Source organism: Sus scrofa, chromosome 6, assembly GCF_000003025.6.
Source record: "Sus scrofa isolate TJ Tabasco breed Duroc chromosome 6, Sscrofa11.1, whole genome shotgun sequence".
NCBI lineage: Eukaryota > Metazoa > Chordata > Mammalia > Artiodactyla > Suidae > Sus > Sus scrofa.
The window spans coordinates 129,327,749-129,349,336 of record NC_010448.4 but is presented as its reverse complement, the minus strand read 5'-3'; the positions used below and the strand labels follow the sequence as shown (position 1 = coordinate 129,349,336).

Sequence of the window (21,588 nt, the reverse complement as noted above, 5' to 3'; positions counted from 1 at the left end):
CCTGTGAACAATCTTAAACTATCGCTGGGTGGATTTAATAATACATAACCATGAGCACAATAATGATGAATAATGACCTTAGAGGCAGCTAGTGTGTATATATATATATGTATATATATATATATACATATATATATATATATTTGGCTGCCTAGATCTACTAAATGTCAGATGGAAAAATATTGATATCTGATAGAAAATGTCATGATGCTTCAGGCTGTAGAGTGGCTTATTTTTACTATCACAGAGGGTTATGCCTTGAGTTATGTTCAGAGTCTGGCTCTGAAGGGATTTGTCACGCAGCTGTTAAAGCACAATAAAATGCCTCATGCATAATTAGGGTAGAAAGGGTGACCTGTTGCCTAATGAAGACTCCATTTACAGGTGCTCGGTTATTTTTGTTATCTCTGCCTATTATAAAGGAAAAGAGACTCTGCACTAAATGCCAAGAGAAATGCTAATTTTCTTTCCAGACTCTCCATAGCACCAACAGCCTGAGGGTGGGCAACTGGAACAAGGCCACAGGAGTCTCTGGGATTGAGGGCACAACAAAGAATATAAGGAGACCTCCAGACATGCAGATGGAAGGAAATTTGACTGAAATGCATGCACTGAAAGATTTCTCTTTTCTAATGTATAAGTCTTGAAAAGAAAAAGAATAGTAGCAGAGTTCCCATTGTAGCTCAGCAGCAGTGAACCCAACTAGTATCCATGAGGATGAGGCTTGATCCCTGGCCTTGATCAGTGGGTTAAGATCTGGTGTGCCATGAGCGGTGGTCTCAGACGTGGCTTGATCTGGCATTGCTGTGGCTGTGGTGCAGGATGGCAGCTACAGCTCTGATTCAACCCCTAGCCGAGGAACTTCCACATTGCTGCAAGTGCAGCCATAAAAAGACAAAAATTAAAAATTAAATAATAGTAGCAACCATTTGGTGAGGGAAAATCTGCTTATTATATAATTTCCTCTAATCTTTAAAAGAACGCTATGAAGTAGGTATTCATATCCAAGTCTGACAAAGGAAGACACTAGGATTAGGAAACTATGAGGGTCACACAGTTACTGGGTGACAGAGGCAGGAGGATAACACAGCCCATTTGCCCCAAATGACATGTTCTTTCCCCCTACATCGGACTCCTTACACCTCCCTGATGGCAGCCCCTCACTCATTAGGGAGAGAAAGGAAATATTCTCATCCCAACAAAAGGAGGGAAATGAGCATGTTACTGCAAAAACTTGTATTGTTATGTCATTTAAAATTTTTCTATCCAGGAGTTCCTGTCATGGCTCAGTGGTTAAGGAATCCGACTAGGAACCATGAGGTTGTGGGTTTGATCCCTGGCCTTGCTCAGTGGGTTAAGGACCTAGCGTTGCTTGAGCTGTGGTGTAGGTTGCAGACGCGGCTCGGATCCAGCATTGCTGTGGCTCTGGTGTAGGCCAGCAGCTATAGCTCCGATTAGACCCCTAGCCTGGGAATCTCCTTATGCCATGGGAGCGGCCCTAGAAAAGACAAAAAAAAAAAAAAAAATTCTATCCATTAAAGACCAACATTTTCTATTCCTCACAAAAATCCCTGTGATTTGGTGGAAAGAATTTTAAAACAAACTAGATCAGTGATGTTTTCAAAGTCACACAGCTGACAAGCAGACTGGTATAGAGGAAAGGGCCCTGCTGAGACTGAAGAGTCTTTTTTTTTTTTTTTTTTTTTTTTTGCCTTTTAGGGCTGCAGCCATGGCATATGGAAGTTCCCACACTAGGGGTCGAATTGGAGCTGCAGCTGCCAGCCTACACAGGATCCAAGCCGCGTCTGTGACCTATACCACAGCTAACAGCAACGCCAGATCCTTAACCCACTGAGTGACACCAGGGATTGAACCCATGTCCTCATGGATACTAGTCAGGTTTGTAACCTGTGGAGCCACAATGGGAACTCCTGAAGAGTCTTATTCTACCTACAGTACACTACTACTACTGAGAGGTGTCCTGGGCCCAAACCATCACTTTTTCTAGCACTTCAGTCATTTTTCTAAGTTACAAAGGAATTCTAAACTCAGATGGATTCTGTGTTTATTGTAGTGATATTTCAACTGTAAGGGGGGGAAGGGTGACTGGCCTCTGAGGCAGGATGAAAATTCAGCTTCATGCCTTCAACAACAGGGCACTACGTTTGAATTGGACATTGACTTATATGGATCAGGACCATTGAAAATATGAGTGATAGAGCTTATTTGTGGTCATTAGAACCATCTCACAAAGGACTGTTCATAGTCCATTTGCAAAGACAGAGACATGACCGTATCATAATAGAAAGGAAACAAAGTGAGAAGGAATCAGCATTTAATGAGCACAAGTTATATGCCAGAGGCTATGTACACAGCCTCTCATTGAATTCTGATAGCCTTCTATGAAGGTACTGATCATGAGTCCACCTTTAGAAAAGGAAGCTGACACTCATGAGGTTAAACAGTTTGGTCAAAACTATATGGCTACTGAGAGCAGGGCCAGGGGAGGAACCCAGGTCTGCCTGATTATTTTTATGATCCTCAGCTACATCCCTGATATAACCTTATAGTGAAGTTCTTTATATTGGGATTTACCTACATACCCAGTTCTATTTATTTCTTTGATTATATTTAATTCATTCTAAAATCTGCATAATCCCCAGAGAGAAGTCTCTGAAACCTTTTTCATTCAACCCATACATTCACCTCTATTTATTTGGCTCCTTCTAGGTGACAAATACATAGAAGTGCTGGAGATACAACAGCAAACAAGGCAGATTCTGTTCTGCCTGGTAGAGATTATACAGTAGAACAAGCTTTTCTGTAAAGAATCAAAAAAGTATCTTGGGTTTTTCAGGCTGTATGGTCTCTGTTACAACTACTTAGTTCTGCTATTATAGACAAAGTAGCTATACATAAAACATAAGTAATTGGTGTGTCTGTGTTCCAATAAACTTTATTTACAGAAACAAACAGTGGGCCAGATTTGACCCACAGGAGTTTGCTGACCTCTGAAATTTAGAAGCCTCAGAAAGCAACAAATTAATTAGAACACACTGTGATAATTACTCTCTAATTGAAAAATACAGTGGTTTGGGGACTCTATTTCAGGGACACTTAGCCAAATTGAGAGAGATGGAGGATGACTTCCAGAAGGAACTGGCATCCACAAAGTCCCTTGAGTGACAAGTAGCGACTAAACAAATAAAATTGCCTGGCCCTCTTCCGCTCATTTTCACTTGTTCTATTTATTCACATGAACAATTTTTTTTTCTCTTCAGGGCCACAGGCTCTGACAGAGAGCTGTGGGTAGGATGGTAGGGAGCCAGCACATGGGAATTTCAGAATAACAACACTAGCTGAGGAGAGAGAAGAGCAATGCATAAGATCCAGTGAGCTTGGAGAAGCATCTCCAAGAAGAGGCTTCCTTTGGATCTCCTGGTTCTCCTGGGATCAAAAATTTTTTTTCTTCTCTTTTTTTTTTTTCTTTTCTTTCTTTTCTTTTTTCTTTTCTTTTCTTTTCTCTTCTCTCTTCTTTCTTTTCTTTTTTCTTTTTTTTCTTTCTTTCTTTCTTTCTTTCTTTCTTTTCTTTCTTTCTCTTTTTCCTTCCTTCCTTCCTTTCTATCTTCTTCCTTCTCCCTCTTTCCTTTCAGAGCCGTACCTGTGGCATATGGAAGTTCGTGGCTAGGGGTCAAATCAGAGCTGCAGCTGCTGGCCTACACCACAGCCACAGCAACACTGAATCTAAGCTGCATCTGTGGCCTACACTACAGCTTGCAGCAACACTGAGTTTTTAACCCACTAAGCAAGGCCAGGGATCGGACCTGCATCCTCATGGATACTAGTTAGGTTCTTAACCTGCTGATCCACAACAGGAACTCCAACAATTCCTTATTTTACAAATATCTGAGTCATTTTGCTTGTTTCATCCCTTTTCATCAAAATAATGACAGGACAAGCACATCAGCTTTTTCTCTCTGTCACATTCTAGATTTTAGTCAGTATTAACAGTTTGGAAACAGTTTGAACAAAAATAAAGTTGAACTTAAATGTAAAAATTGCATGGCATTTAAACCTCAAAGAGCTCTTAAAGATAAACAAACAAAACCAGTAGCCTAACTCTCAGGAGCCCCTGCAGGATGACTAACTTTGATGAACAGCATAGACACAGCCTGGAGAAACTCCATTTTATCTCAACCTCAAGTTCTCACACATAAAGCTTCAGGGAACATGAACTCATAGCAAAAAATCAAAAGTACACATGATATCACAAGAGAGAGTCACTGAAATAAAGTCTAACAGTCTGACTTGTAAAGACTTCAGATGCTGGAATTATTGGATAAAATATAAATCATATGTTTAATATTTTTACAGAAATAAAAGAGAAGATTGAGGTAGCTTCTTCTTGAGATACAGTGTATCTTCTCTTGAGCAAGAAATAAGAACCCATAAAAAAGACCACGAAAATTTGAAAAAGAACCAAAAGAACTTCTACAAACCCAATGAATGGATTAAGAAACAGATTGAATACATTTAAGAATAATTTGTCATTTGTAAGAGATATTAAGTAACAGATTAACATTGCCAAAGAGAGAATTAGAGAACTGGAAGACCAATCCAAATAAAGAATCGGAGACTAATGAGACACACAGGAAAGAGAATATATAAAGGAGACATATACTAGAAAGCTATGACCAAGAATGTGGAAGAGGTAAAATTCAAAGAAATCAAGACAGATTTTCTAGAATTACTAGATGAATGAAAGCAAACCTTCAACCATAAAATAAGAAAGCTTATTACAAGAGAACTTATCTTTGTATACTATGCTTGGCCAAGTTACAATGAGGAGATTTCTGTTACTTTTAGAGGTAATCATATGTAAAGGCAGTGTCATATTTTCATAATATTGTACTACTTACTTGGGCTTCAAAGGTGGGTAATATTGTAAAAAACATTCTGCCCAGTTTGCATATTCTCCATCCACCAAATTCATTGTACTTCTTTCTACATTACTCTCTGTTTTTAGTAAAAACCCTAGACACACTGGAATCTAGGATTTAGGGTGATGCTGAAATCCCTGGAGCCCCTCAATGTCCAGTACGTCTTTGACACCTAGTGATTGCATAAGGAAGGTGGCTGACTGAAAATTGGCATGATCAGGTCAGCAACAACTGGAGATAGAAAAGCTTATTGAAAGTGACATCTAGGAAAATGTAACCTAACTGCATTTTCCCAGACCTTGAAATAAAGTTGGCTTTAGCAAAACCATCCTAACACAGATATCCCACAGGAAAGGCTCAGGTAGTAAAAACATCATAGTAAAAACAATCTTAGCTAACATTTATTTATTTTATTTATTTATATTTTTTTGCCTTTTAGGGCTGCATCTGTGGCATATGGAAGTTCCCAGGCTAGGGGTCGAATCAGAGCTGCAGCTGTCCAGCCTACACCACAGCCATACCAGCACCAGATCTGCTTCTGCGACCTATACCACAGCTCACGGCAACGCCAGATCCTTAACCCACTGAGCGAGGCCAGGGATCAAACCTGCAACCTCACGGTTCCTAGTTGGATTTGTTTCTGCTGCACCATGACAGGAACTCCAAGAAATGTTTTTCATATACCTATCTACCCCTTCCCTCCTCCAAAAAGAGAATGGTCTCACCTTTTTGTAGTCATTACGGTAATGAGCCATTTCCCTTTGCCTTCAACTTCAGATTCAGTTTCAAGAATGAGAAAGGATAATTTGGGCAAAACAGATGCTTTTAACATTTTTTATTTGATCAGAGGCATGAGCGGTCAATATGTTTACCTGATTGCATTGCAACCATTGGACACCAAGGCCTCTGTGAATAAAGCATCACGTTGAGTGGTAAACCCAGGAGGTGGAGAGGGTATATAAACATCTTTGGTAAAATACAACTGAATTTGCTCATTTTTTTGAAGCAAGCTTTGAAGTACCCTTTAGGAAATGCTTCCTAAGGAAAACAGTAAGTGATATAAGATAGAGAATATTGTAAGTGATAGATCCTAATTATTACTAACAGAAGGCTTTGTCATTTCTGTTTCATGTGTGAACTACAAACACTTGCTCTCACTCAGAGCAAGACAATTATAAGGGAAAACACATGAAATAGATTTATTTCAACATCTATTTATCAATACAGAGTTCTCCTGTCCTCTCAATCTCATACTACATATGTTCACCCCAAAGAGTTAACTATATACCCTTTTTCTTTCCAGAATTTTTCATGATTTTGCAAGCCAGTCAACAATTTGGCACAAAGGCATTCAGAGTCACGCTGGCCTGTTGTGACAGAATCACACAATTACATGGATCATCCCATTCTGAAAATCCCTGAACAGCGAACAGCGGAGGCAAATGGAATCAAACGTCAGAACCAGCATGGTCTGAGAGAGATCTGAAACTCAGACTCCACAATCCATGGAAAGTTCCTGCTGTGCATGGAATAAAGTGACAGAAAATGACAGCAAGACTTCTAAAAAACCGTGGCTTTGCTCTTCTTGGCCTCTTTGGGTCCTGGAGGCGGCAAAAATATCATGCAGAAATGAAGAAGGTGAAGCTGTGGATTGGTAGGTAAATGAAATGGAAAGCTTGTGAATGCAAATAGAAAGTGAGTACTGGTAGCTAACTGGGTCACCATGAAGTTCTGTGGAGAATTCCACCCCACTTTTCCCCTTTAAAAAAGGAAGTTAAAGTGTATAAATGGGGCACATATCAGATAGGGTAGGCTTCTTTTCTCTGAGAGAGCTGAGCAGCCCTTTCATGGGTCTGAGTCCGCTCTCCACAAAGCAGGCCAGTGGCACAGAGGTTGGTAGGCTTCTCTTAGTGCAATTTCCTGTAATTGCATATGGCTTTCCTAACAGAACCCATCCAAGATCCTTTCAGAGACTGACAAAGGAGAGAAGTAAATTACTTTTCCTGACCCTAAGCTTATCTTTACGAGAAAGAGAAAGAGAGCTTGATGGTATCAGCACTGTTGGTTACCTTGTTACTAGGCAGCGAGGTGGCTCTTGGAGTGGGTGAAGGTCATGGTATTCTACGTGTCAAAAAGATGAAACACGACTTGCACTATCTCGTGGATTCTCCTAAAGCTTTGATCAATTTTTACTCTTTATTAGGTTGTTTAGGTTGTTTCATGGTTGGCATCAAGCTTTGCATAAACTTCAGTAGAACACAGATACATCTTCTCAGCAGTTACTGCTCACCAGACTTGTTGATTTGAAAATACAGATATGAACAAAATGTTTCTATCCTCAGGTCAGGTGTATGGAAGGTATTGGAGCATAGGAAGACATAGCCAAGATTTCCTGGGAAGTAGTTCTGAGAACAAGAATGAGTTAGGAGTTCCCGTCATGGCTCAGCGATAACAAATCCAACTAGGAAATGTGAGGTGCGGGTCAATCCTGGCCTCGCTCAGTGATAAGATCTGTTGTTGCTGTGGCTGGCTAGGCCAGCAGCCATAGCTCGATTGGACCCCTAGCTGGGAATTCCATATGCTGCAGGTGCGGCCCTAAAAACAAAAAAAAAAAAAAAAAAAGAAAAGAGTAGATGCAAGGCATCTCAGCCAAAAAAAAGTAATAGGGAGTCTCTTGTGGTGCAGTGGTTAAGGATCTCATTATCACTCCTGCAGCTCAATTGCTGCTGTACACAAATTCGATCCTAGCCTGGAACTTCTGCATGCCACAGACACATCAAGAAGAAGGAGAAGGAAGAAAGAGGAGGAGGAGGTGGTGGAAGAGGAGGAAGCAATCAGAGGTCCAGAGGCAAGAAGCAATGGAGAGAGTTGGAAGCAAGCAGCATGTTGGTGCTTCGAAGAAGTAGGAATGCAGGGCTGACTAGAGAGACAGAGGAACCGCTCATGAAGGGTCATGTGCTGAGCTGCAGTCTCAGCTGACTGGAAAGGGAGCTACTGAAGGACTTCAAGCGGGGGCTTGGTAAAGATATTTGCTATTAGCAAGCCACTGCATGATGTAAGCCAGCTGGATGGGACCAGTTAGAGTATGGAGACCAGGAGGACTCTGCACAGTTAGGTGACAAAAGAAGGACAAGATAAAGATATGGAAATATGAGAATAACACCCTAAAGATTGTGATAGATGGGCTGAGGGTATAGGGAGAGGAGCATTTAAAAAGACTCAGGTGCGGCTTTGTTTCTGGTGGGTGTGTCCCAGTAGCAGGAGATGAGTAGATCTGAAGCAAAATTTACAAACTTAGTTCAGAAAACCAGAGTGGAATCTGACATATCTTTGCATTTAGGTTTATCGAGACTCGCATAGAGTCTGGCTAGAAATAGATTCAGAATTCAATATAATGGAGATGGCCCCAGAAAAAAATGTTTAATAGCATTAGTTTAATGATAGTTCACAAAACTTTCACTGGTAGCCCAAAGGTGATAAATAAAATTATTTCACAAATAAATGAACATATTATATCAATATCAGTCAGAAAGAAGCTGAGCTGAGCAGCCTTTGAAACATGTCCAGCGTTTACATTTCCGTCCTGGAAAGAGCAACCTAAATGAGAAAAAGAGGCAGAGAGCTGACAAATCCTTTCCTTAGACTTGAGACTGGAAACATAAGTGAAATAATTATTTAAGTGCTAACACAGTGGCTGCCATCAGGGAAACAGTCAATAAATGTTGGTAATCAAATTATTCTTTGTTAGGTTTACCTTTTAAAGTTACTAAAAGGCAAGACAAGGAAGGTAGAGAGACTGGCTTAGAGTACCTATACCTAGACTCTACAACTAGAGGCTGGAAGAGGAGTAAGAAACTAATGAATACCACCAGCAGTGTTTTGGGAAGGACATTACAACAGCTATATGAAGCATGTGCCTCGGAGGTATGTTACTGATTTGAATCATATAAACCACTGATTTGAATCATATAAAATGCATAAAACAGACTCAACGCTTCCAAAAATTTTGACTGTGCACCTACCCAACCCCTAATCCTAGCAACTAGAACTAAGCTAGCTCATAATCTGAAACAATCCAACCCAGACCTTAGGGAATATGTCAACAGATTCTACAGAAATGCCAAATTACTGATATATTGGCACCATGTCCAGCATCACTATGCAAGGTGTGAACTAATATGTATGGAAGTCTTTTGGTTGCCAAACTCTGCCAATTGGTCAGTACTTGCTATCTTAACCCTTTAATGAAATAACGAGATGAACCTCTCCTACTATAATGCAATATATATGTGTGATCAACGTGCCATAATTATGGCATAGTAGTAATGAGTTTAGTGGGGAAAAGTAAGGGTTCCATTTTGTCTTCCTTTTAATTAATCATTTTCAAAACAGTAGATTGAGAGCTAGGTTCTAGCTCAAAGCCCTGGAACTAACCTGCCTGAATGGAGATTAACCTACTATTGGGACTTTATCAGGTGATGAGCTGACCAGCCAAAGAAACATAGATAGTAGGCCTGGGGCTCAATGTGGGCAGTCTTCCAACATTCCAGGCACCACCTGCTTTCAGTGACAAGATACAGCTTTTTAACCATGGGTAACAAATAAAGTCGAACAATACTGACATCCAGTTATACTCATGTATGTATTTCCTAACAATAATTTGTAGAGAAGTAAACATATAAAATAACTCAGCACTTACAGTGTGCCGGGCCTTACATGTCAACTAACTTAATCCACAAGAAATTCTGATTCAGACTCTAGCACTGCTGCAAATGTCTATGGAGTATTTACCATGGTCACATGTGTGCTAATATTAACTTTCTTCACCTGCCATTAAGACTGGCCTTCAGAGCCACATTACAAAGTCAAAATTTATTTGTAGGCTGTTTGATTACATGTGACGTTCAGAACACTGTCCTAAGGGCTTTTTAAAAATTCTTCAATCTCAGCAACAGCCCTGTTTTGATTTAATAGATTATTATGTAAAATCAAAAGTACCTGCAGCTGTTTCTGCTTTCTGAAGCTGGGGATGGAAAGCTGGGGTATAACCCATCAGTGAGAAAATAACACACTGTTCCTTTCCCATTACAGACTGCCCAGGAAGAGAAAGGAAAGAGCAACACTGCAAAGTCTCTGCCATTTCCCTTGGTTGGAGAAGATGGGTCTTAGCGTGGCAGACTATAATAACAGCAATTTTTGGGAAGTGCAAAGTAGCCACAGGGCCTAGGAGAGCAAGAGAGCTAAACTGCCCTGAAAAATAAAAAAGGTGTAGATGGGACCTAGGAGTTAAAAAGTGTACAAAACAGAGGGAGACTGGAGGCAGCTCAGCTGGTATATAAACCATCAATGTTTCATACCTTCAAGTAAAACCTGCCACACACAATGCCTTGAGTTATGGATTCTGGGAAGAAAATGACAATAAAAGGGTGGCTTTCCATCTGACTGGCTTGGAGCCAAAAGAAGAACAATAATAGTGGGTGATAGATATCCAAATAATAGAGGTTCTTTGAAAGCTGGAACTATGTGCCAGAAGTGGCCATGAGAACATAACCTCCTCATCTCTACCTGGAATTGAACTTCTAACAAAGAGTAGAATGCAAGATCAGACCAACTGGATTAAATCTCAGATTCAAGTTAAGCCAATATCTGGATTATGTTGGGAATATTTGTCTTCCTTTGCCTTTGTAAATAAGAACCTCCATGTGCTTCATAATAACACTTTTAAAACTATTGCAGTTGCCTATACTTGCCTGACTATATTCCTGCTGGACAGGGGGGAGAGACCGTACCCTTCTTGTCAACATCCAGTAGTTAAAATAATAAAGCATATGTGTTAAAGGAATAAAGATGTCCAGAGGCACAACTTTAGATCTGCCTGTTCTTTATTTATTTATTTATTATATATTATTATTATTATTTTTAGGGCGCACCTGTGGCATATGGAGGTTCTCAGGCTAGGTTGAATCAGAGCTGTAGTTGCAGGCCTACACCACAGACACAGCAACACGGATCCAGCCACATCTGCAACCAACCACAGCTCACGGCAACGCCAGATCCTTAACCCACTGAGCGGGATCAGGGATTGAACCCTTGCTCATGGATCCTAGTTGGGTTCATTACTACTGAGCCAGCTACAGGAACTCCCATCTGCCTTCTTAAGTTCATGATCTTGCCCCTTTACCAGAGAGCTGCTCTTCACTAGAGCTTCATCCCATTTAACCTTGGCTGGCCATTACAAGCCTCTGGTTAGAATGATAAACTATCTATTAGAAAGTAAAATTCCTTACCAAATCTTCCCTGAGCCCTATACTTACCCCAAAGCACACAGTGGCCTCGTTACTGCATTCCTTGCAGGTTCACAGAATAACTGTCACTTCTCTAGTAAATATGGAATGGCAATGTAGCATGATCAATTGTGGAAAATGCAGGTAAGAAATAGCTTACTTTCTTGAATATTCTGAAACATTGTAGCCAAAGCTACCAGACTACATTTGCCTTAAAAAAATTTTTAGATTATATCAATAATGAAGTAACTATAAGAGAGTCAGTTATACTTTTTTTCTGAGAGAAAAACAAGAACCCTTTTGAAGGAGATAGGGTTTCCCATCCTGCTTTTAATTATGTCACTGAGACTTTTTGATATCGCATTATTGGCTCCAATAAAAGTCACTGCATCATATGACAAATGAAATGGAATGACAGAGAACAAATATAAGCAAGTTTCCAAAACCTGACAAAGAGATCTATCCAAATAATAGCTTCATTTGTCTCAGAGATTTGGCCAACTGTTTGGAGAATTTACTGGTATTTTGCCTTACAAAGGAATCCATATCACGCATTCAATTTCCACCCTTTTCTAAGTAGGAAATGTCCAGTTGGAAAGGTGAAGTGACCCTGAGAATATATTGAATAAATCTTCCCCGTTAGGGAGGTAGAGAAGCAAGAATGAGGAATCCTGATTAACAGGAAGCTGTGACCAAGTGTTCAAGCACAGAGTAGCAGAGGAAATCAGACCCTGACAGCCAGGTCCACATTGTGCCTATAATATCAATGGAAAAAAACCTAGGTATAATCCTTGGCTGGTTGTCCTACTTCATTTCTGAACAAAATATTTAAGTACTTGCTTTATTATACACTAGTTGCCAATCAACAACACAGGTCCAAAACAATGGAGAGAATAGGAATACTGCCCTCAATCACATCACATCATAGGGCTCCTGTCACATAAGACAAAACCATTGCAGTTGAGAATGGACTACCTGTCCCTGTCTTGCATGTCATAGATATATCTCAATGGGAAAGCTGCTATTAGGGAAATGAATGACTTCTCATGTGTATAAATGAAAGTTCTGTATTGCAGGCTGGAGCGGTAGAAATGTTGTGACCATTAGGAGGAAAGATTTATTGCCATTATAACCTAAAATGTGTTCTTGCAGAATAACGACAGCCTATCTAATATCACTATGGAGTCCTAAATCTAAGAATTACAGCAGAAAGTTGGACACACCAAAGGTATGACAAAGGCTCTTATTCTTCCTACTGGAATCAAGATTTCTTAAACATTCCATCTTGATAGTCTTAATATTCCACACTAAGATTTTCTTTTAATGGTTTGAGTTATCAGATGAGTGATTTCTGTATCACAGGTTATGATGATAAATATGAATCACAATATCTTTCACAAATTCTATTTATCTCTTAATGTTTTTTTTAATTTATATTTAAAGCAGAATCCAAGGAGTTCCCTCAATGGCTTGGTGGTTAAAATCTGACTAGCATTCATGAGAGCAGGTTAGATCCCTTACCCTTGCTCAGTGGGTTAAGGATCTGGCATGCTGTGAGCTATGATTAGGTCACAGATGCGGCTCAGATTCCTGTGTTGCTGTGGCCGGGAGCTACAGCTCTGATTTGACCCCTAGCCTGGAGCTCATATGCTGCAGGTGCAGCCCTAAGAAAAAAAAAAAAGCAGAAATCCAAGTCTAATTACTGGGAATAGCAGCCAGCATTGTGTGTATGTGTGTTGTGTTTGTACACCCATTTTAGTCAGTTTATAGAGATTTTTTGCATAGAGTAAAATTCACTCTCTTTTGTATAAAGTTCCATTGAAATAAACATTGAAAAAGTATTTTAAATTTTATACTAATATTTTTGTTATTAATTAATATATACTTTTTATCAGTAATTTTGTATTTTCCTATTTATAACTACATACATGTACATGTATCATTGAAAAATTCACAATGATTTCAAAAATCTGTAATCCTAATATTCATGAATAATCACACTTATACCTTCTACTTTTCTTTTCTTTTTTTTTTTTGCCACACCTGTGGCATTGGAGTTCCTGGGCCAGGGATCAAACAGCAACAGCAATGACAATACCAGTCCTTAACTGCTAGGCCCAGGGAATCCTCTACTTTTCTGTAATATATATTTGAAATTTTTTATAAATATTGTAATGACTATTTTAAACTTTTTTCAACTAATACATGAATAATTTCCATGGCAACTAGTCTCTTCAGAATGTTCCAAACCCAATGCCTTCAGGGGCATGCAAGTGATGTCAGCAAGCCCAGGAGGCTGAACTGGAAGTAACTAGAGAACTGGAGTGTATCCTTGATCTAAAGGAGCAGTAGTCACCATCAGCTTGCTATGGAATACAATTTTTTGGAGATGTTGAAAACTAGTGTTTGTGGAAATCTCCCCAATTTAAAGTGTTGGCAATGAATCCAAAGTTTTTATTATTTATTTATTTTGTTTTGTTTTTCTAGGGCCGCACCTGCGCTATGGAGGTTCCCGACTAGAGTCTAATCAGCTATGCCGCCACCTATACCAGAGCCACACAACGCCAGATGTAACCTCGTCTGCGCCTACACCACAGTTCACAGCCAATGCTGAATTCTTAACCCACTGAGCGAGGCCAGGATCGAACCTGAAACCTCACAGTTCCTATTTGGATTCATTAACCACTGAGCCATGATGGAAATCCTCAAAGTTTTAAAATGCTTGCAAGCATCATGTTATGTATCTACAGGCTAGATTTGCCGTCAGTTGCATCTCTGATTAAGAATATATTTGTAATGGCTGCCAATGTCATCAGCATAGAAAGCTTTTCGTTTAGCTAAGTTGCCCTCCTTCCTGATGGTCCTATTTACATGGAACCCAACATTTAAATATGCCACATTCTCTAACTCTCCTTCACCAATTCCCCACTATTCTACTCCACTCTGTTTAGCTGATATAAGGTTTGGAAAAAGACTGGAAAGGAGTGGACCAGAAGTATGGGGAGGTTGCCAACAGGTGCCTGACATTCTCTGGCATTTGTACCAGGAAGTTAGGATTTCAGACAAACAGCATACTCATCTGGGTAGAAGACAGCCCTGAAGATATCCAGTCTGTCAGGCAACTGAAACTTTGAATATTTCCATCTTATCACAGATATTGATTCTATATCCACTGAGGAAGCAATAGTGTGCTTTCTAAAGTGTGTTCTTTAAAAAAGAAATAGCTGGCACGCATTTGGTTTCTACTCTAACACTAAGGCAAACATGACTGAACTTTATGTCTGCATGGTCACATGCAAACTGGGAAAGTTGTTAGCATACCAAAAATCCATCCTGATATAATTATAAACACAGAAAATAGTCATAGATGCCTGTTGGGTGGGGTTCTTTGTGCCATGTCACAAGACGATGAAAAATCTTTTTTCTTCCTTTCTGGCTTTCATGTTATTTTGCTCTAGAGATTTTTACAAAACACAGTTAACTGGGATGCTTTAGAACATGGCTTTCTTCTTTCTCCTGCTTTGGAATTGGGTGACTTTTGCCATAATAGCATCAGTTTTCACAATACTGCAAGTACATATCTTCATTTGATATTTTTCTTTCAACTTTTTTCCAGCTGCCTTTTAAATAGCTTAGTTGCTTAGCAGTAAGACATTATGAAGCTTGCAGGTACTATATAATTTAACGGGTCAAATTCCATTAGCAATTGATTCTGCAAAACAATTTTCCTTGTAGTTTCAACATGAATTTCTCTTGATTTTCACAGGGTGGCTGCCCTGGCTCCCTTTTGCTGTGTGGCTATATCAGTAATGGGGCATGTGGTGTGTACTGCACTGGTTTTGAATCTTTGAAAAAACAAGCAGGATCTCGTGGTATTAGCCTGATAAACATTAGCCTGAGTATAAAGGGCTTAAATGTTATAGCTTTGAGCTCTTTTTTTTAAAGGAGTTTTTCTAATTTACTGGTTTTAACTATATCTTTGGTAGGTTTACTGCTGTGAATAGAGTCCAGGATTCTGGCTGATTCATTCCATTCCCCAGTTTCCTCCAATTCCTGAAGAAGGCTATGATTATCCACCCACAGGGAAACGAAATGGACAAACTGGCATCTGTATAACTTTCAAGTATAACCAGTATGAAGCAATAGGTAACTTCAGAGTGTGTTTAAAAAAAACAAAAGAGAGAGAGAGAGCGGTATTGAAGGAGGGATTTGGGAAATGTATTAATGATTTATCATTCATTTGCTTCCCTATTCATAAACCATCCGATACCTAGATTCTTTTTTTGTCTTTTTTTTTTTGCTATTTCTTTGGGCCGCTCCCACGGCATATGGAGTTCCCAGGCTAGGGGTTGAATCGGAGCTGTAGCCACTGGCCTACACAGAGCCACAGCAACGCGGGATCCGAGCCGCGTCTGCAACCTACACCACAGCTCACGGCAACGCCGGATCCTTAACCCACTGAGCAAGGGCAGGGACTGAACCCCGAACCTCATGGTTCCTAGTCGGATTCGTTAACACTGCGCCACGACGGGAACTCCTGATACCTAGATTCTAATATTGGCCTTGCCATGGTGAGGTCTTGAGCAGACTCACCTACTGGACTTGGTTTCTGATCAACCAATGAAGTCTTTGAACTTGGTCAAGGCAGTAGTTTTCAAATGTCTCCAAGGACCAGGCAGGTAACAGAAACGGGTGAAGCAGATGGACACCGCATGGGCAGTGGGAACAGTTGGAAACCGACGTGTTTACTTTCCCCTAGTTTCCCTCAAAGTTTCAGCTCCATCCCATGTGCCTCTGTGGGAATGCGGACCTACATCTCCATATTTTTTAGAAGAAGCAGAATCTAGGGGAAGATGTTAGAGAAGAAAAGGAGGGAGAAAGAGAGATAACTTCCAATTTTAAAATATGGTCTCAATATTATTTATTTTTTTTAATTGTGCAGACCACAATGCTATAGGCCTCCAGCATGACTTTCAGGCATAAGCCAAATAATCTTCCTTAAGATCTCAAGCTCAAATGGCAACAATACTTGGATTTGGAAAACTATGGTGGGGGTGGAGAAGTAGTGATTGTTTTACCAATTGCTTTTACTGAGAAAGCTATTAAATAGTGAAGAATGATTTACCTCTGGATATAGGAGGTTTCACATATGTTTTTCATCAAATGTCCATCTTAAGGAAAGGCTTACTGAGACTCTCACACAATTAGCCCTGGTCTAACTAGTTGAGTCCCTGTAATGCTAGAGGGCTTAACAGCATAGAGATTAGGTATGCATGCTGATGATTGATCATTCTTAGAACTGGATGATCAGTACATGGGAGAACTTTACTTTGTATATGTACACACAGGAGAGAAAAAGTACATGGCCTCCAAGGCCTGACTGCTGGGTTTGAATCCCAACTCCATCAGTTATAAACTTTATACCTGGGCATGTGACATAAATTCTCCATTAATTTCATCTATAAAATGAAGATCAAGATAAAGAACTTATCTAATAGTAAGGTTATTCTTAGGATTAAATTGTAAATCCAAGTAACAATGTCTGGAAAGTTAAGGCGTGCTTAATAGGTGTCAACTATTTTAACCAGAAGTTATTTGAAGGCTATTGGCTTAAAGAGGGAATACTTTTATTTTTATTTTTTGTTTGGTTTGGTTTTTAATTCACAAGATCTAAATATCAATAAGTATTTCCATTTGTGTTTTAATTCTCAACTTTTCTTTCGTGTTTCTTGATTCAGGTTCTCAGCTCTTGGTCTGCAACCCAAACGTTTATGGCTGTTCCATCCAGTCACCTTTCACCAGGAGCTGGTTCACATGCCCAGCTGTGTGCCAGGTCAGATCATCAGAGATCCCCAGCCGGCACTTTACCACACTTCAGTCAGCCCAGGGACAAAACTTCCTCCATTTGCAAAGTCTGATTTTTTTCTTGATGGTATGAGCAACATCATCAAACAATATGCTATAACACTGCTATTGGACTCCTTTGGGTTGCAAAGAGAAAAACTTCTGATTATTCATGGGAACCAAAGCAGAAACGAAGGAAAGACAAAGAAAGAAAAGGGAGAAGGGAGGTCTCCCTTCAAACTTTCACCAGCTCCACTTGAATGGAAGGGTTGCTGATTCAACCACAAAAGTATCTCAAACCCATCCAGCCAGGAGTCAGTGAAACTCACAGTCTGCAGCCCGTATTGGGCACAGAACCACAACAATCTCCATTTTCTTTCATTCCCTAAGCTGTTATCTTAAGCCTTCCTTACTCTCAAGTCCTTTACATTACCTTGCCTCCTCACTCTGATTTTGACATTTTCCTTCACAGAGAGAATAGAGATCACCGGAAGAAACCACTTCAAGAGCATACCCACCCTCAATAGTCTTTATCTATTTTCATTCCTTTTTACCAGTGCCCTCTCATTCCAACAGAAGCAGTGCACCCTGTGTCCTGGAGCACATCCTCGCCTCAATACTTTGATTCAGTCACTCAATAGACCGGTTCTCCCTCTTCTACTTCAGCTATACAAGCCCCTTAGAATACAAACATTCTTTAAAACTCTCCTTAATTCTAGATTCCCTATATCTCTGTTTTTGCTTTTCTTCTCAAGATATTTTTAGAAAACTCTTCAGGGTCTTTACTTACTCACTGCTTCTTGACTAGTCTTGCTTCTCTGTCTGTAAACACTACAATCTCACCCCAGTTACCAATGCCTGTCTTAATTGACCTTGCCGTTTTCCTTCCTTGCTTGCTTGCTTCCTTCCTTCCTTTAATACTAAATAAATTTCACTGAATGCCTACTACTTGCCAAGCTCTGTGTTAGGCACTAGAGATCCAAAATTAACAGAACAGAAATAGCTTCTGCAGAATTTGGCATGGTTAGAACCCTTTCCTTTCTGAAACATTCCCTCTCTGATTTGGGGGTATATTCAGACTTTTGGTCTTCCTCCCATTTCCTATAAGTCTCTTCCGCCAGGTCCTTCTCCTCTGCATACTCCTTATGTGACCAAGTTACCATGTGGTCCTCTCTTCATCCTTATCTCATTTACATATTCATGCTTGGCAATTCCAGCAAGCCCTCAGGGGCTTCTCAAGTCTAGATCTCTACCCAAGACCTCTGTACTAACAGATGCACTCAGCAGCAAGTGGAGCATTTCACACTTGCACAGCTACACAAAATTCAACATGCCACACTCATCTCATCATTATCCCCTAACTTGTCTACTCTATTTCTCATATTCTGCATAGTCACCTATGAATTCTCAATCCCTCTTTTTTATCACCCCCCTTATCAAATCATCAAATACAATCAGTTCCAGGTCCTTAATAACTCTCACATTCATCTTACCTTATCTAACCCTCTCTAAACCTTCTGCCATGGCCGTAGTCTACACTCGTGTTTCTTATCACAGTTGTTGTGACAACCTTGTGTTTTCCCTCTCTCCAATTTATCCTGCACATTGCTTCTCTCAACTGATATTATGATCGTACATCAGTTTCTGTTAATTCCCCACTAACAAGCACTCTTTTAAAAATCCCCCACGAATTCAGGAAAATTCAAACACTTTTTCATGGTTTATAAAGATCTCTAGAAGCAGGTCTCTGGTTACTTCTCTAGCCTTATTCTTTCCAAAAGTCTTTTTAAGACAGAAACATATATTGCTCGCTTGTTTGTGTGGAACAGAAGACAAATTTGGTTTTCAGATACCAATATCATATTAGTAAAAATGATACTTTTTTTGCATTTCAGAATGTTCTCCCATCCACTCTCTCATCATGTTGTTATTACTGTGCTTGTGACACTCACATATCAGGGATGAATGATGATTCTATTCCTGGGAACATTATCAGGGATTTATCTAAGAATAAATACTAACCTCACTATTTTTCTCTTTTATAAACTCTAGACATCTTTGCAGCCTGGATGGCTCAACGGTTGAAGACACACTTACTAACAGAAACCTGGCAGCGAAAGAGACAAGAGCTTCCTTCAAACTGCTCCCTTCCTTACCATGTCTACAATATCAAAGCAATTAAGATATCCAGACAATCTTATTTCAGTTCTTATCAGGATCATGCCAAATGGTGTATTTCCCAAAAGGGCACCAAAAATCACTGGACATGTATTGGAGACCTAAATAGGAGCCCATACCAAGCCTTCAGAAGTGGAGGATTCATTTGTACCCAGAATCGGCATATTTACCATGCATTTCAAGGATTAGTTTTGTATTATGAGAATTGTAGCTCGGGTTGGTGAAAGGACATATGTGCTATCATTTTCAACATTGATAATGGGTCTTCTTCTACTAGATCCACTCCTTACACATTAAAAGTCTGTGAGTTTACTTATAGTCCACATATCATCAAATAAAATGCTTTTTCTCCCATGCTTGCTATTTTATCTTTAAGTTAGTGACAATTTACCTACTTTGCATTTATGAGCCATAAACATAAACAATTACATATAACTTAAATGAGAAAAAACTTTATTCCAGATTAGTCAGTTCTCAATTGTTTATGGATTGACTAGCCATCTCCTAGATTAATTTCATCTTCTCAAAGAATCCCTAAGCTCTTTTTGAAGAAAAAACTTACTTTCTTCCTTCCTTCCTTCCTTCCTTCCTTCCTTTCTTTCTTTCTTTCCTTCTTTTTTTCCATTTGTCTTTTGTCTTTTTAGGGCCGCACCTATGGCATATGGAGGTTCCCAAGCTAGGGGTTGAATCAGACCTGTAGCTGCTGGCCTACGCCACAGCCACAGCATCGCGGGATCTGAGCCTCGTCTGTGACGTACACCACAGCTCATGGCAACGCCATATCCTTAACCCACTGAGCAAGGCCAGGGATCAAAATCACATTCTCATGAATACTAACCAGGTTCGTTAATCACTGAGCCATGACGGGAACTCCGAAAAAAACCATTTCTGTCTGTATATCAAACTACTTAGTCATATTTCTCTTAGAGTTGTTTTCAGTGGTTTATGGTTAAGTCTAATGGTCATTTTTGCAGCTACTACTTACTGATTGTATGATCTTGGGCCATTCACTTGAAATGGAGATATAATCTAGGTATATTCAAGCACCTAGCACAGAGCCTGATATAGGTAACACTTAAAGATACTGGTGGACTGTGAATCTGAATCCCACCATTCATAGTGAGAAAAGACAAAAGAAATTTTATAAGTGAGTAATATTTTTCAAAAAGGAGAAATTAAGTCAGATTAGGAGAAAGAAATAACACACCAACTTGGGGAAAATAAAGAAGTGTAACATAAAGGAACAGGAATCAACTCTCAATAGTCTAAATTCCAGTACATTTCACTTCCTGGAATTCTTATCACCAAATATAACTACTATAAAATGAATAATAATAACTTTGTAGTAAGTACTAATTGCTTCATAAAATTTGAACTATGGCTCCTAATTTGAAGAAGTTTACAATCTAATAAAAGTAATCACAAAAATAACTAAAGCTAGCACCTACTGAGCATTTACTACATAGTGAAAAGTCAACCCACATTTTCTTACTTGATCTTCACAACAGTGCTATACAGCAGGAACTGTTATAATCCTTATTTTACTGACAAGGAGACTTAGGTCTACAGAGTTTCAATAACCTGTCCAGTGTTACAGAGGTCTATCTGACCTCTAAGTCTATGCTTGCTCTCTTATTTTTTTAATGGCTGCACCCATGGCATATGGAAGTTGCTGGGACAGGGGTTGAATCCGAGCTCCAGCAGTGAACTAGACCGCAGCTGCAGCAAAGCTGAATCCTCTACCCACTGTAATGGGCTGGAGACCAAACCCACGCCTGAGATTGAACCCAGCCTCCAGAGCAACCTGAGCCACTGCAGTCAGAGTCTTAACCCATTGCACAACAGTAAGAACTAAGACTATTCTCTTAACTTCTTTTTCAAGAGAAAAGTTTTTAAAAATTATCTGATATGGGATAATACATATCTTGATGTCTTAATCAACCAAAATTCATGAGACATAATGGCACTGGTTCAGTGGAAATAGAGAAAAAGCTGTTTGTCTTCCTATCAGGAGCAAGACAAAGTAGCTTACATGCTTGAAAATACAGTTTTGAAAAAATACATTTTAGCCTTGCAGAGAGCATCTAAGAATAAATAATTCCAATAAATCAGATAACACAAATTTAAAAGTAAGAAATTCTGGAGTTCCTGTTGCGGCGCAGTGGAAATGAATCCAACTAGGAACCATGAGGTGGCAGGTTCGATCCCTGGCCTTGCTCAGTGGGTTAAGGATCTGGCGTCATTGTGAGCTGTGGTGTACGTCACAGACGCAGCTCGGATCTGGCATTGCTGTGGCTCTGACATAGGCCAGTAGCAACAGCTCCGATTGGACCCTGAGCCTG

The 21,588-nt window shown here is 39.7% G+C and overlaps 2 protein-coding genes across 2 annotated transcripts in view; one reads left to right on the top strand and one right to left on the bottom strand.

Annotated features, from left to right (window-relative positions):
- UOX (urate oxidase) overlaps nucleotides 1-5,705 on the bottom strand; it is a 31,202-nt gene extending 25,497 nt beyond the window's left edge. The window contains 1 exon segment of the mRNA NM_214270.1: nucleotides 5,666-5,705. Within this exon segment, the coding sequence (NP_999435.1) occupies nucleotides 5,666-5,695 (30 nt within the window). The 5' untranslated portion in view covers nucleotides 5,696-5,705.
- Nucleotides 6,334-19,600, top strand: DNASE2B (deoxyribonuclease 2 beta). Its single transcript, XM_021097612.1, is given in 8 exon segments — nucleotides 6,334-6,378; nucleotides 6,483-6,537; nucleotides 6,540-6,602; nucleotides 8,695-8,864; nucleotides 15,229-15,370; nucleotides 16,963-17,127; nucleotides 17,130-17,156; nucleotides 19,121-19,600. Coding segments are annotated over 8 exon segments (1,017 nt in total). The 3' UTR covers nucleotides 19,471-19,600.